Below are 14,727 nucleotides of genomic sequence, written 5' to 3'. Positions count from 1 at the left end.
AGCCCAAATGTTTCTGTGGAGGTTCGAGTGAAGAATGTGGGAAATGTCATGATTGGTCATGTTGTTGTTTCCATGTGAAGAACAAAATAACATCACGACATTTCCCATCCCCCCCAAGGCCCCAACAGGATGGCCCGTCCGCGGACTAAGATGGATTTGGAGTCATGGCAGTGGTGACGAAGGTTAGATCCACAGGGCAGACATGGTTGTCTAGAGAGAAGCTTCAGAAAGTTCAGAGCCATGATAACAGTTTTAGTTAAAGTACTTGAGTATCTGTACATGTTGGTGAAACACGACGGTTTACAAAAGGGAAGGAGACAATATTTGTAGCGAAACTTTTAGGAACTGGACAAACATTTATAAAAATGTTTCTAATAATAAAAAAAAAAAAGTCTGTTTATTTTACTATTTTCAGTGTGTGTTACCCATGAGGCCACTAGATGGCTTTCCTTAATTACTTTAATGTAAAGTCTGCCAAACCTTACAAAAACAATACTTTGTCTGGTTCTTAAAATAATGAGAGCAATTCTCATTGGCGGGGTAAAAAGAAAAAATACTTGACACAACTGTATGACCTACTTCACCCTCACTTTTGCATATTGTTTAAGTGTTCACTTCGAGGTGTTGCTCAGAGCATGGCTGTAGGATATATCATGAACATATTACAGGTTAACATGTGTTTACATTGTAACTTTGCAAAATATGTCATTTCAAAACCCCCCTTCCCCCAAGTGCATTTTTTTTCAATAAATGCAAGTTTTTTGGGTTTTTTTTCTGTGTTGAATTTATCTTAAATCAAATTGACACAATTTCACAACATAGAATTATATATAATGTCTGTTCAGAAATCATTCAATTTCAAATATTTATAAGGGGATACAATAAACACGCAAGTCCAGACCAACTAAGCATGTGGCTTTAGCATTAGGCATCAATAGACATTTGCCATATTCTGATGTGACATGACATACTCCTTTAAAATGATATAGGATAGTTAATATCAGATAATATCTGTGCCGAAAAAAGGAAGGAATGCTTTGTTCAAAAGTGCAAATTCACAAGCTTCCGTAATATTTTCCCACTCATTCAGAGTACTTCCTGGAAATCACAGCCATTGTTTGTTGTGTTTAATGAAATAGCAGGTTCAAAAATAACACTGGGACTTCATCTAGAAAATATATTAAATTATTATTACCTTTTTATTGTGTTGTTTCCATTCAGTTCTGTAGTATGTCCAAAGTACAGGTATAGATCGGAGAGGGGAGGAGACCTCTGGGATAGTTTTATTTGTCCAACATTTAAATGTAAGTTGCTATTTTTTGTTAACTTGTTTATCAAAAACGTTTACAAAGATTTTCTTGGCAGAACAACTAAAAGTGAAACCACTGCTTGAACTTTTTCCATGTGGAAATTGGAAAATCCGAAAATGTTTTGGTACTGAATGTAACATTAAATTCACCTGGTAACAATGAGCGAATTCTGCGATTGGCTGTTTTTCTGGTGACGTCAGGCGTGTCTGGCAGCGGGTCTGGAATGTTAACAGCATTTATCAGTCATGCTGCAGTCAGACTGAGCTGAGGGGACGAGGCGGCTGCAACACTTGTTGCGCCGTTTAGCTGCAGGTTTTCTCAGTCAAATCTGAAACAATAGATAAATATAATTTAAATTTATTTTAAGAAGTATTTTATACAATGTGTTACAATGCCAGCTCATTCAGAAATAAATTAGTTTCTTAAAAATAATTGTAGTTGATAAAAACTGTCATATTTGCAAAAATATATATATTTTTTTCAATGTGTACGCTAAATTACAAAAACATTCCCCCCTCTAACTATAAAGGATCTTTAAAATGAAAGATGAGTCACGCCTTTAATTTTTGAAGGACATGATTGGGCATGCATGATTGTAAACTAATCTGTACATTTCCTACTCCCATTTTAAGAACGGAACACATTGTAAATCTCGCATTGACATCAGCCTAGTTTTTGAACCTCTTGCTGAACTGTGTCGTGGTTGTTTTCACGCTACTGTTCATTCCAGCTGGTCAGGTTGGACTGGCTTTTCAAACCTGTTTTCAGCTGTCAGTTCACGCAGGTGCTTCACGTTTGCAAAGCAATTTGATACACAGAAGAAAATAACCAAGCCAGCCCTCCCCGCCCCTTCTTTTTTTTTTTTTTATGAACCAATGTTTTTTTAAACGGTTTCTGTTTTGAATCCAATGTCACCAAATATTATCTCTTGATCGTTTAATTGATTATTGAATGAAATAAAATTTTACTTTATAAAAAAGAAATACAATTTGAAATAAATATTTATTTGGGGGTTATTTGACAATATTTTATTTGATGCAATTTAAAATATATATATATATTAATTAAATAAAAAGTATATAATACTCGTGTTGTTGCAGCCGTGACATTTTAACAGAGTGATATATCTTCATCCATATAAGAGATCTTTGAACAAAACGCTTTCCTCATGTAGCAATACTGAGCATGCGCCCGGGGCCGTCGAAGAATCCAGTAAATACAACTCGGGAGCACGAGCTGTGTCGTCGCTGACGTCACGAACCTACATTGAAAGCTGTAGCTGAGTTGTAAGCGCGAGCTCAGACGGAGGCGCGCGGACGTAACGGACGCAACAGAAATGCTGTTGTTGTGACTCTGCTGCTTTTTTGAGGCAATATCCCCCCTAACCCGCCTTCCGACTGTGAGTTTTCCCTCTTTTTGTCGACGTAAACAAACCGACGGAGGCCTCGGATTTATTTTTGTGTTGTTTTAATTTTCTTCGGGTTTACAACATGTCCTCTGCGGCAGTCGCTGCCTCCAGACGGCAGTCCTGCTATTTGTGCGATTTACCCCGCATGCAGTGGGCGATGATCTGGGATTTTACCGAGCCGGTTTGCCGTGGATGTGTCAACTATGAGGGCGCCGACCGGATTGAGATTGTTATTGAGAGTGCCCGTCATCTGAAGAGGGCTCACGGCTTCCAGGACGGCCGCTCTCCGGGACCGGGGAAGCCCCAGTACGCCGGTAAGGACATGAACCATTCGGACGGAGGTTCCCGTCCGCCGCAGCCTCTGGACCGTTACCCGCTGTCGGACCGGCCGCCCCGGTTGGGGCCGGAATACCAAGCGGGCAGGCAGGCGAACGGACTCCCCATGCTGAACGGAATTCCAAAACCCGACGACCCCCCGGAGCTCAACCGCCAAAGCCCCAACCCTCGCAGGACTAGTGCCGTTCCACCCAGCCTGGTTCCTCTGGTGAACGGCGCCATGCCCGCCGGCGTGCACCCCCTCAACGGTCGCCCGGGCCCCATCAGCCTGTCCGCGGCCGTGGCTGTTGCCGGGCCTGGGGACCACGGCAAGCGCCTGGAGGAGCTGAAAGACAAGCACCGGGCGGACAGCCTGGCGGAGATGTCCGACAGCCAGAAGGACTGGTTCAAAGCCAAGACGGTGAAGGACTACATGGCGCTGCACGCGTACGAGGGCCGGCTGAAGAAGGACCACGCAGCCATGCAGCGGCAGATGGTGTTCGAGGCGGGAGCCTCTTCCTCCAAAACGGGTAAGACGGTTTACACGTTTAGAAACGACAACAAAGCAGGAGTTTCCGAGCTGGAGCCTGAACGCCACGCGGCCTCGTTCACCTCTCCCCACAGAGGACAAGGGCAGAGTTATGGAGGCTTTGTGACACGCTGTGTGTGTTGTGAAATTTCCTGTGTTTGCCTCTTCACAGCCCAGCATGGTGGCTTGTTTGTGTGTGGTGAGATGTGAATGTTAACCCCCCCTCTCCCTCTTCCTCTTCTGCAGACAGGGTGAAGCACGCTCGCCCTGTAAAGAGGAAGGCCTCCCCCGAGCCAGAGGGGGAGGGCAGTGCCCCCAAGGTGAACGGCGGCGGCGGCGAGGGGCAGTCGTGGCTTCCCTCGTCCTCCGAGGTCATGAAGATGCCCCCGTCTTCTCTCCCGGGTTTCCCGGCCGCCCCCCCTTCCACCATGTCCCCCCACTCCCGCACCACCCCGCCAGAAGCCGCCCCGGCACAGAACGGCCAGTCCCCCATGGCCGCCCTCATCCAGGCCACCGACAACGCAGGAAGCACGGGTTCACCCAAAGACGGCAACCAGGTCCACTCCACCACGACGGGCGCCAGGCGGAACAGCGGCAGCCCCCTGTCGCCATCCTCCGCCTCTCAGAGAAGGTTAACCCAGAGGGAGGGGCCCACTAGCACCAACACATCTGCTCCACACGGAGCCAACCTCATGGACCCCCATGCGCCGCCGCTGCAGAACATTCTGGACTCCGTTCCGCCGGTGCCGCTGTGCTGCACCCTGTGCCACGAGCGGCTGGAGGACACGCACTTCGTTCAGTGCCCGTCCGTGCCCTCCCATAAGTTTTGTTTCCCCTGCTCCAGGGAGAGCATCAAGCAGCAGGGGGCTACTGGGGAGGTGTACTGCCCCAGTGGGGAGCGCTGTCCGCTGGTCGGTTCCAATGTGCCCTGGGCCTTCATGCAGGGGGAAATAGCTACCATCCTGGCCGGGGACATAAAGGTAAAAAAGGAGAGGGACCCTTGAAATGCTCTCCAGTTGACTCCACAGAAAAGCGGACTTTGTGTACATATTGGACACAAGTGTATACTTGGTAAACATTGCTGTATAATTTTTTGATTTTTTTCTGTTTTTCAGTACTTTTTTTTCTATATTTTGAAGATTATAAGGTATGTACTCCTCATAACAGACTCTTTCCCATCGCAGTTGTTTCTGTTCGGTCTGGAGAGAGTCCCTGTCACACTTAGAATGTGATTTCATTTGAGCACTTGGCTGAAAAAATAAATAAAAAAGAAAACATGCTTCTAGCTGTACATGTATGCACTTGTTCCAGAAAAAAAGAGAGACTTGCCAAATACAGTTTCAGATCTTGTAATAATACCCTGGGTGTCTCTGGTTTATTTTCCGTACTCGGCGAGCCGGTCCTGCGCTTGAAGAGAGTCGTGGCCTGATTATGAGTCAGCCATGATGCAATGCCTCTCGGCAGGAACAAACTGGCTTCCAGGGAAGAGTTGGTGGAAGAGGAAAAAGTCAAGGAGAAGGGGGGAGGGGTGGTGGCGGCGTCCGTGTTGCGTAAACACTGAGCGGTCCTCGTGCTCCTGCGAGCGTTAAGAGATAAGGCCTAAAAATAGTGTTGAACGCTGGAGTGGAGATTGTTTACGGGGAGAGCCGTCTACTCTGTGGTTTGGGGTTTTTCCTCATCTCTTTTGTGATTGGATTCTAGTGAAAACACTGAAGTCATAAAAGGCGGCGGCAGCCTGATTGGGAGCTGACTGAGCAGCTTACTGGTTTTTCCACATAACTGTCATGCTGTAACTTTGCCCGTGGAAGCGATCCAAAGCGGATCCTGCTATTCACTTTTAACGTGATTTCGGTTGGAGAAAGTCCTCTCTGCTCTCCGTCACATTCGGCTGGTTTTTACTTCAGGAGGAAAAATAACAAGGTTGAGTAAGGAGGGGGCCCCCGCTTGAGCGTAAGGGGGGGGGGCAGATGAACTAAATGCCTTGCTCAGAGGTCACGTGCTCCTCAGTGGAATTCCTGAGTCACAGTCCTCCCTCCCTCCTCCTGCGCCTCCTCCCCTCCCCTCTGCGGCAGCAACACGCCTTCCACTGTTCTGGCCCGATCACACAGCCAGCGGATGAATGGGCGTCTGTGTGTGTTTATGCTGGCCCCCCGTCCTTTAAGCCGCCATTCAAAGGCGGAAAAACCTTAACCCCTTCGTTGCTCGCTTTTTCCACATATTCTGCTTTCATCATTAATGATTTAAACCATTTGAGCTTTTGGAGTTTGGCTCAGAGTGTCAATGAAATTTGATTCTAAATACTACCAAGAAAAATCAGAAAATTAAGCAAATAAGAGACAAAAACCTCTTTTTTTGAAAGTCTAATATTGGCTTGGAGAGGCTTTGTGTGGGCTCTTGCTGTGAAAGGCTTCTAGTGAGATTAAATCAGTTCAGGTCAACAGACTAATGGGTCAGCAGAGGCTTCGGTTATGTAATGTTCTATTTTGCTGATGAAATTCCCCCCTCTGTTTCTTTGTAATCAGCACTAGCTGTGAGGAGAAAAAAACGCTGAAGCGACATTAAAGACCCACTCCCATGAAAATGGCGTTTTCATGGTGTTTTTTTTGTCATTTTTCTGGTGATGGAGGACATATATTGAGAAAATTTGGCTTAAACTTTTGAGTGTTGTAAATCCGGTGCAGACGATAAAATGCAGTTTTAAAAAGTTTGTATTTGTGATCCCTGCCTCGCGACATTTTGATGTGTCCATTATAGAGAAATAGATCCATGAACGTCTTTGTTTCCCTCGCCTGAACTGGAATCTGGATCTAAACTGTACGCCTGGATAGCTCTGATATTGTTCGCCATTTGTCTCGCTCTGATATGTGTTGAGTTGTAAGCTAGCTGGAAAGTATGTAAACCGGTGAGGGGAAGGGGGGCGGGACTGCTCCACACCAGTAGTCCCGCCCACAACTCAGAGATGAAATTCTCATTAAGAGCTAGAAAATATGTCCTAGAAAAAGTTTTCTTTTTTTGAATTTTGGTTAAACATAATTAAAAAAGCACCAGGAATGGTTGGAGTGGGTCTTTAATAGGGCTGAGTATCGATTACAATTTCCAGAAATGATTTGATTGAATTCACAAGAGCCCGGATCAATTCGATTAAAATATTTTTCAATTCTTTTATACACATTGTCTTATAAATTAATTAAGTATCTACTACATATTTTGAATATACTTATATTAAACCGATGGACTTTAAATACTGTAAAAATTATTAGTAAAAAAAAATGAGATTGCTCATAGCACACAGTGTTGAGAAGTTCTAACAAAAATGTTCAGATCATTAACATTATAATTATTGTTCTGCTTCTCCTGGAGGGCGTTTCAGTTTGGCCAATAGGTGGTGATCACATCATAGCATTACAACTTATTCCAGAAGAAGAAGAAAGAATGAGCAAAAAAACAGTTTTAGACCAGAAATGGTTATTTTAAAAAATACTTCCTTGAAAGAGTTTGGAAAGTTCATGCCTGTGAGTTTATAAAGATGTTCATTTAGTCAGTAATTTATGTTTAGGTCGATAGAGTGTTAGCATTAGCCGTCCTATAGGAAATTCCATGAAACGTTAGCCTCAAGCTAGCGACTTTAGCTTTATGAGCTAAATCTAATAATATTTTTATGAAACTCTTGAGCTTTAATTGGATCAAAATGATTAATCAATTTCATAAACACAGCCTTTCAAACTACTAAAGTATTTGTGTAAAGTTTTACTAGGTAAATAAGATATTTACCCTTTAGATCTTTTAAGTATAGAACTGCTTTCTCCAAACTTTCACTGCGATTTAAACACAGAGAGTTGTTGACATGAGTATAAAAATATGCAAGTGAAGGTTTCCCAGCAGACTGCGTTTGTGTGCTCAGACCAGTTTAGACTTTATGGACATGAATGAGATTCCATTCATGCTCAATTCATGACTTTTTACATATTTGTATAAGCAGAAAGAGTCACATGTAAGCAATTTGTCAAGCTTTTCTTCACTGATGACTAATGCATTTTAGGGTGATGATGAATTCCTCTCAGATTTGCACACACTAGCTGCGTTTCCATTACACTTTTGCGCAAAACTTTTTCGAAATTTCTAGAATTTCGATAAAACAATGTTTCGAAAAAACAGCGTTTCCATTAACCCATGATTATGCGAAAAACTCGAAGTAATTCCCGCGATAAGTCATTAAAAAAACGTGACGACGGATTTAAACACTATTTTCATGTGCAGTAGATTCATTCACATTTCTGCCACGGAGCTAGCTCTCATCCTTCCCATTCAGAGAAGACGTCTACGTCTGATCCGAGCCTTGGAGCGGCAGGCTCCTTAAACGCGGGAGCGACGTAGAGTGAAACAGTTTTGTTAAATCGTGGTTGAAGAATTCACCGAAGAGCTGTGGATTCAGCATTTTTTGCATGACACGCTCAACTTTTGATGAGCTGTGCGGTGCCCAAGGCAGCCAGTTGCTGTGAAAAGGCGCATTTGACCAGATTTTCCTGCTTCCTGTCCGAAACGCCATATCCGGTTAATGGTCACGTGACTCGTTTGTTTCGAAAAAAGTGTTTCCATTACAGTTTTTCGAAAAACTACTGTTTCGATACGGCCCAAATACCACCTCCTCTAAGCGCAAAAACTTTATTTCGAAAAAGGCGAGTTTTTTCGAAATTGTGGTGTTTCCATTAGGATAATTTAATATCGAAATTCCGTTTTTCGAAATTTTAGAGTTAATGGAAACACGACTACAGTCTTTGTTTTCTTCCTACATCAACAATCCTCTTTCAGAAAAAAGCAGTTTGTTCTTGAAGATCACCGGATTTACTGAGCAGTCGAAGAATAACTTTTTAACATTTTTGCTGTCTGAGTTTTTATTAAACGTTGCATTCCTTTGACTGAGCACATAAAAAGAGGAGAAAGGAATCTTTGGACGGGTTCAAACTGTCTGCAAACCTCCGGTCTGCTGGTCCTTTTGAAGTTCGCCAGCCAATCAGGTATTCAATCCAAACCAGATCCAGACCTCCGCCCTCTTTCCCTCCTTCTCTCCCAGGCCAGTTCATCTCTGGCATGAGGTCAGGCCCGGATTCCAGCCCAGACAGCTCGTTTCTTTTCATCTGTCACAGAAATTTAACACCCAGAGGGACTAAGGAGGCAGTGGCCTGAGATTAATGGGTTTTGCTCAAATTACGTGGCATACTCGGAGAGAAACCTCAAGGTTTCTCCTGTTCTCCCCCCTCAGCCCATGTGTCCTCCTCTTTTCTTTTTTTTCCAGACTGTGGAGTGCAGGTTGGGGCTGGAGGAAACATGTCTTGAACAGCCAAACTGAGCTGTTGCTCCTTTCAAGAATGCTTCCAGCAAAAACAAATCTGATGAAAGCAAAGGAAAAAAAATCCTGCAAGCTGGTAGCTGATTTGTCCTGAGAGCAAACACAGAGTGGTGCACTTTAACTTCATGGAGATCAAACTCCAGACTAGACATTATACAACTCTACGTAGCTGTGTGGGGGAAGAGAATGAGTTTTTGAACGGGGCCATGTTGAAAATGAACAAACAGATCTGTGTTGTACGCTGACTGCTGATTTGCCTGCTGATTTTAAGGTTTCATTACGAAAGAAGTGGAACAAAATGTAAATTTTCAACACTGATGTAGATCTGATGTCATTCCATTGGTTGTGTTTCTAGGTCAACATCTTCTCCTAATTTGTCAAGCTCCAATCATATGATCCATAATGGAGAAAAACCGAAGTGCTGTCCATAGAATGAATGAAAGAGTAGACTTCCGTCTAGTGCTGCCACAAATTATTATTTTAATAGTCGACTAATCACTGATTATTTCTTTTTTTTCCAACTAGTTGACTAATCAGGTCATGTGTAAGGTACTAATTTTAACCATTATTAGCTTTAAACTAAAAACTGGATATATAGCATTACCTGCGATAATGCTAGTGTGAATGTTGTAAGCTGAATTTAGTCAGTGAAGACGCTAGTGCTGATAGCTGAAGATGCTGAAATTGATAGCTGAAATCACTGAAGCTAATGGGTGTGAATGGAAACTGATAGCAGCTAAAATATTAGTTAGAAGCCAAATTACCCCCCCCCCCCCAAAAAAAAATGAAAATAACTAAATTGGCCAAAACAGCTAGCATGTAGCTGAAATATTAGCTGAACTCCAAACTAGCTTAAAAAACCTTAATAAATGCCAAAATAGTCCAAAAAGCTAGCAGAATGCCATTATAACTTTCAACTTTACTACATTCTGACTCCATATCATATAAAGGGAAAATAAATACATAAATCACATTTTATTTTACCATCGTTGGTGCATCTCAGACAGAAATTCTTAAATCAGAACTAAGTGACTCATGCTGTATTTTTTAGACCATGAGGAACACTTAAAATTAGGGCTGGGAATCGATTAAAAAAACTAACTAATTAATGGCAAAACTGGAAAAAGTTAATCACGATTAATCGCATTTTTATTTTTTTTTAGTCACAGTATTTGATAGCCATTTATTGTCTGCAAATAATCACAAAATGAAATCACACCCAAAATTGTATGTTTAGAATGTTTATTTTTAACCCTTTAGAGCCTCAGCTACCAGAAATAAGACTTTCCCTCCTAAGAGCACTGCTGTCCATTTGACATTTTTCCTGGAATTCTATTTTATATTATTTTATTTTTATCATGCGTTTTCCTTATTGTGTGTGTAAAAATTACTAAAAAGAAACATTTTTTGGGAGAAGCTTGATCCAGCTGGATTTCAGGTCGGCTGGACTCTGCTCTCAGGTGGGGGCGTGTCTGTCTGTAATGAAAGGCTCACCTCTCGTGACAGCGGCGGTGGGCCGGACTTTTGCAGTGAACCGCGGAGTTTCCACAATTTTTAGACAACGCCGGTGCTCGTCGTTCTAGAAAATTCTTGTCGGTACCCATCCCAAAATAGAATAATGATCGGTTTCCTCGTTGGATTTCTAATAAGAGACAGCTCCGTTTGGCTACACCCTACGCTGTCACCGGACGGCTGGCTAGCGTAGCAAGCTGACCCACTCAGTCTGCACTTAAGCCAATGTGGGTAAAAATTCTCCAAAATCAATTTAGGCCCACATTTTCTGCCCCCTTTTCAACCATATGGGACCCACTTGGCCGTGCTGGCCTGGAGGTTACAAACATGTGGATGTCTACAATTCATAGACTGTAGCAATTTTGAGCAGTCCGATTCACTGACCTAAAATGGATCCAGGACATCTTTAGCCAAAACTTCAACCAGTGCGACTCAGAGATAAAAACACTGAACAGTAGAAGTTTTATAAATTCCTTGGATTTCTTGCAAGAAAGTATTCAACGTATTTTAATGGAAAGGTTGATTCAATTGACAACTATCCTCAAACAGACCAATCTTGTTGGATCTTGGGGATCTATTTTGATTAAGTCAGTTTCTAATGTCAACAAAAACATAAATGGATAATTTAGACAGTAAGAGAAAACTGATTCTCTTTATTACAAATCAGCAAGTTATAAAGGCAGTTTGTTGGAGAGAATCTGTGATGCCGGTTATATAACCATCTGCTGTCACATGATCCCCCTTCCAGTGCCGCTGCATGCAGTCTTTCAGGGTGGGGTGAGCTGATGTTTACCATGTGCTCTTGGGTCATCGTGTCCAAACGATCAGCTCGTACGTTCAAGCCCCGGGCCTCTTCATCAGGAGAGTGTCCAAACCTAAACGCTGCTCAAAAGGTCAGTCAGCAACCCGCTCGCAAAATGACCCTGGCTCAGGCAGAACATGCTGCCGTCACACAATGGCCAGCCTGGACCCGCACCGCGTCAGCACTTTCACAAATCTGCCCGGGGCTTTAGATACCCTGACACAAACCCCTGACACACAAACATCCTGCTGCCTGAATGTGTGCTTTGTTGATATGCCAGCTCTGGAGCTTCTATTTCATCTGCGTGTCACTGTACTCCATGTAAGTGCTTGTTTAGATTTAGCACAAAGGACAATGCGAGCCTGTCTTTTCTCAACCCAAATCCAGAGGATCATTTTTATTAAAAACAGTTTCTGTTTCTGTGAAGCTAAGACCTCACACTGAGCTGAATACAAGCAAAAAATAGCTAAATAAAAATCATTAGCATATATATAAATAAGGCATGAAACTCAAATGAATTCAGGATGGCTGGCAGGAATGGACACACACGTAGAAAAAGGGACGCTTTTGTTTAGAGTAGCAGGATAAATAAAACCATGTTGTTGGATTAGAAACAATGCATTCTTTATTCGAGGTGACTGAGAGCAAACAGTCCGGTCCACGAGTTCTGGATGTGCAACATGAAGCGTCCCGAGACAAAAAAGGAACAAAAGATGTGAGAAGAGGTAAAAAAAAAAAGACAATCTATAATTGTCGTTCTAATGTTTAAAATGTGAGATCTATGGGGATCTTTGACAATAACCTTCACTCAGAATAAAGGAGTCAACAGTTAACTATTTCTAAAAAAAATATTCTAAAACTATTTCTTTTCATTCCATTTCTATTTTACAATATTTTTATTTTTTGGCCAATCAGATGCCTCAATATAAGTAGGTGGTCCCTGCTGGCCCTCATGTCCAACGTTCCAAATGTCTGATTGACAGATTTTGTGTTTTGACTGGTAGGGGCGTGGCCTTCCAACAAGTTTATTCCTGATTGGCAGTAGTGGTTGCCATAGAAATATTGACTCAGACCATTGACATGAATATCAATGGCCTTATCAACCCCTCCCCTTCCGTGGTCCAAACATTTCGCGGGGCTGAAGGTAATGCATATGGGGAACCTCAACGCTCCATATGTCCAGTTCTTATTAACGGTCTATGACTCACACCAATCACTGCTAACTGGCGTTGTCTGGCTAAAATGTGGCGATGTCCAAAAAATATGTGACTGAATTGGTTTAATTTCATTGGAGCAAGACATAAGCTATTTTCTATGGATTCTTTGCCAATCAAATTGTTGCTAAGCTCAGTTAGTTTAGCAAAGAAGACATCGTAATTGTGATTACTTCACCAATTGTCTGCCTGTTAAACACAACGTTTAATCTTTTGCATTTTGTTTCAAACCTGCCCTGACTGTAGATTTGAAAAAGTTAGAAGAGCAAGAACAAGATCAACAGGAGGAGGTCACGTATTAGGTGATTATGATGTGTTCAGGGGTTGCAGAGGGATATTGGTGGGTCAAACGCCACAGCTGTACTTTCTATAAAAAGATTGGGAAGCTTGCAGCGGCTCCTGTGCCATTAATCAGCCAAGTCAGAGGAGAGAGCACCAAGAAAGGAACACAGTGATGTGTTGACTCTATCTGGAAAAGAGGTTTATGGAGCGGACGCCCAAATATAGCAGCTGGTGCTGAGAGTCGCGGCCCTGTTGCCTGGATATCCCTGTCGGAAAGTAAACAGAGGGATGCTGGATTTGCCACGTCAATGAACTGGCAGGAAGTGAAAGCCAATGTGAAAGAAGAGAGGAGTCGGTGGGGAGGGGGTCGATGTTATTTATGTGCACGTACTTTCTATCTAGAGAGGAGGCAGGCTGCTCTGTTTGAAGGCTGAGAGAGGTTTTACAGCAGAGATGAAGTGTTGGAGGCGACTTTATCAATGACAGGTTTATAGCAGAACACACAAGCAAGCAAACATAATGATCATGGTCGACCTGCTGTGGTAGTCAAAGAAACAGTCTTCTTTAGCAACAGCAGACCAAAACCACGAAGAACAGAATGATAAATCTCCTAACAAGTAGAAACAATAATTTTGATAATATTTTTCATTCAGTTTACTCAATGATACACATTGTTAATCATCAGTCTAAGCCGTCCTATTCTAGGTACGCATGTTGATGTTGGGAGTGGGGTCATCAATTATTTTTGATTTTCACTTGTGTCCATGGCAGACATGAAATCCTGTCCACCTTCATCCACATTTGTCATGGGATGGATAACACGTCAATGTAAGGGTTGGGTCATCTGGACCCCACAAGATAGCACAAGAGCTAAAGAAAGTACCCCTGGCCAAACAAAAGAGGTCTTTTGATAAACCCTGGAGGAACTCCGGTAATGTCTTAGTCACATTCAGCTGTACAGGGATTGATGCTATGGGTTTTCGGGTTGTCCGGGCCCATGCAGGGTCGTTGAGAAGAACAGTAGAATGGATGTGTCTTGCAGCTCCTTTGAGGCTCTACGATTTCATGAAAATAGAACAAATTGTTGACGTGCGCGAGGTAAGTATATCATGAAGTATTTGTTAAAACAATGTAAGTTGAAAACACTAAACATTTCCGCAGCCACAACTTGGTGGGCCAAAAGAGAACTTATGGGCACCCATGATCTAAAGGAAGCAGTTGCTATCAGAACAATAAGGAAGTCTTTTTACAAAGCCTTGAGGAACTCCAAGTTAGTCACTTAGCTTATAATAACCATTTTGACTGTCCAAACCCTTTCATGTGAATGTGAGAGTTCCTTGACAATGTTTCTGTAATACTGCAGAGGTAGAACATTTGAGCTCTGATTAGAACATTGCAGGTTTGGTTCCTGATCTGCTCTGCACCCACATGTCTTGAAGTGTCCTTGAGGAAGACACTGAACCTCCATTGCTCTTGGTGGGTATAGGTTCGCTCTAGTGTTCGGCAATGGAGCCACCATCATATATGAATGGGACCATGACTCTAAAGGGTTTTGGCTTTGTAAGAAGGTAATAGAGAGCTATGTAAGTACTAAGCCTTTAGCATACTCTACATTACAGTTTGTTACCCTCAGAATGTAGGTTAATATCTTTAAGACAAAGAGAGCTTCATTAAGTCAATACCAGCCTCAATTCAACTGTTAAACAGCTATCTAAGGTCTTGGGTTACTTTCAATTTTATTGAATTGTTTCTGCAGGTCCGACTACAAATTGATTGTATTCTACTGAGTGTGTATGTGTTGTGTAGATTTTAGTGACACTTTTTGTTTTTCATCAGCAAAAGAAATTGCCTGCAACATAAAATAAAGTGATTTTAATGTGATTGATTTTACAAATCTGTCCAAACACAGGTAAAAACAGAAAAAGGAAAATATTTATATTTAGTAAGATAATCAACATGTTTTCATCACTTTTTTCTACTAACCTGTTTTTGTGTAATGTGTTAAATG

At 42.4% G+C, this 14,727-nt stretch overlaps 1 protein-coding gene across 1 annotated transcript; it reads left to right on the top strand.

Annotated features, from left to right (window-relative positions):
- Positions 1-2,424: 2,424 nt before the first annotated feature.
- Positions 2,425-4,920, top strand: irf2bp2b (interferon regulatory factor 2 binding protein 2b). The gene is made up of 2 exons (XM_024290057.2): positions 2,425-3,563; positions 3,809-4,920. The coding sequence occupies exons 1-2, from the start codon at positions 2,801-2,803 to the stop codon at positions 4,564-4,566; spliced, it is 1,521 nt and encodes a 506-aa protein (XP_024145825.1). The 5' UTR covers positions 2,425-2,800; the 3' UTR covers positions 4,567-4,920.
- The last annotated feature ends 9,807 nt before the right edge of the window (positions 4,921-14,727 follow it).

Source organism: Oryzias melastigma, linkage group LG1, assembly GCF_002922805.2.
Source record: "Oryzias melastigma strain HK-1 linkage group LG1, ASM292280v2, whole genome shotgun sequence".
Taxonomy (NCBI): domain Eukaryota; kingdom Metazoa; phylum Chordata; class Actinopteri; order Beloniformes; family Adrianichthyidae; genus Oryzias; species Oryzias melastigma.
The sequence above is the reverse complement of the archived record's forward strand: the minus strand, read 5'-3'. Positions and strand labels throughout refer to the sequence as shown.

Bases quoted from the DNA above. Each gene is read 5' to 3' on its own strand.
- irf2bp2b (XM_024290057.2), top strand. From the start codon at position 2,801: ATGTCCTCTGCGGCAGTCGCTGCCTCCAGACGGCAGTCCTGCTATTTG. The intron at 3,564-3,808 runs GTAAGACGGTTT...CCTCTTCTGCAG, and splicing joins AGCCTCTTCCTCCAAAACGG to ACAGGGTGAAGCACGCTCGC.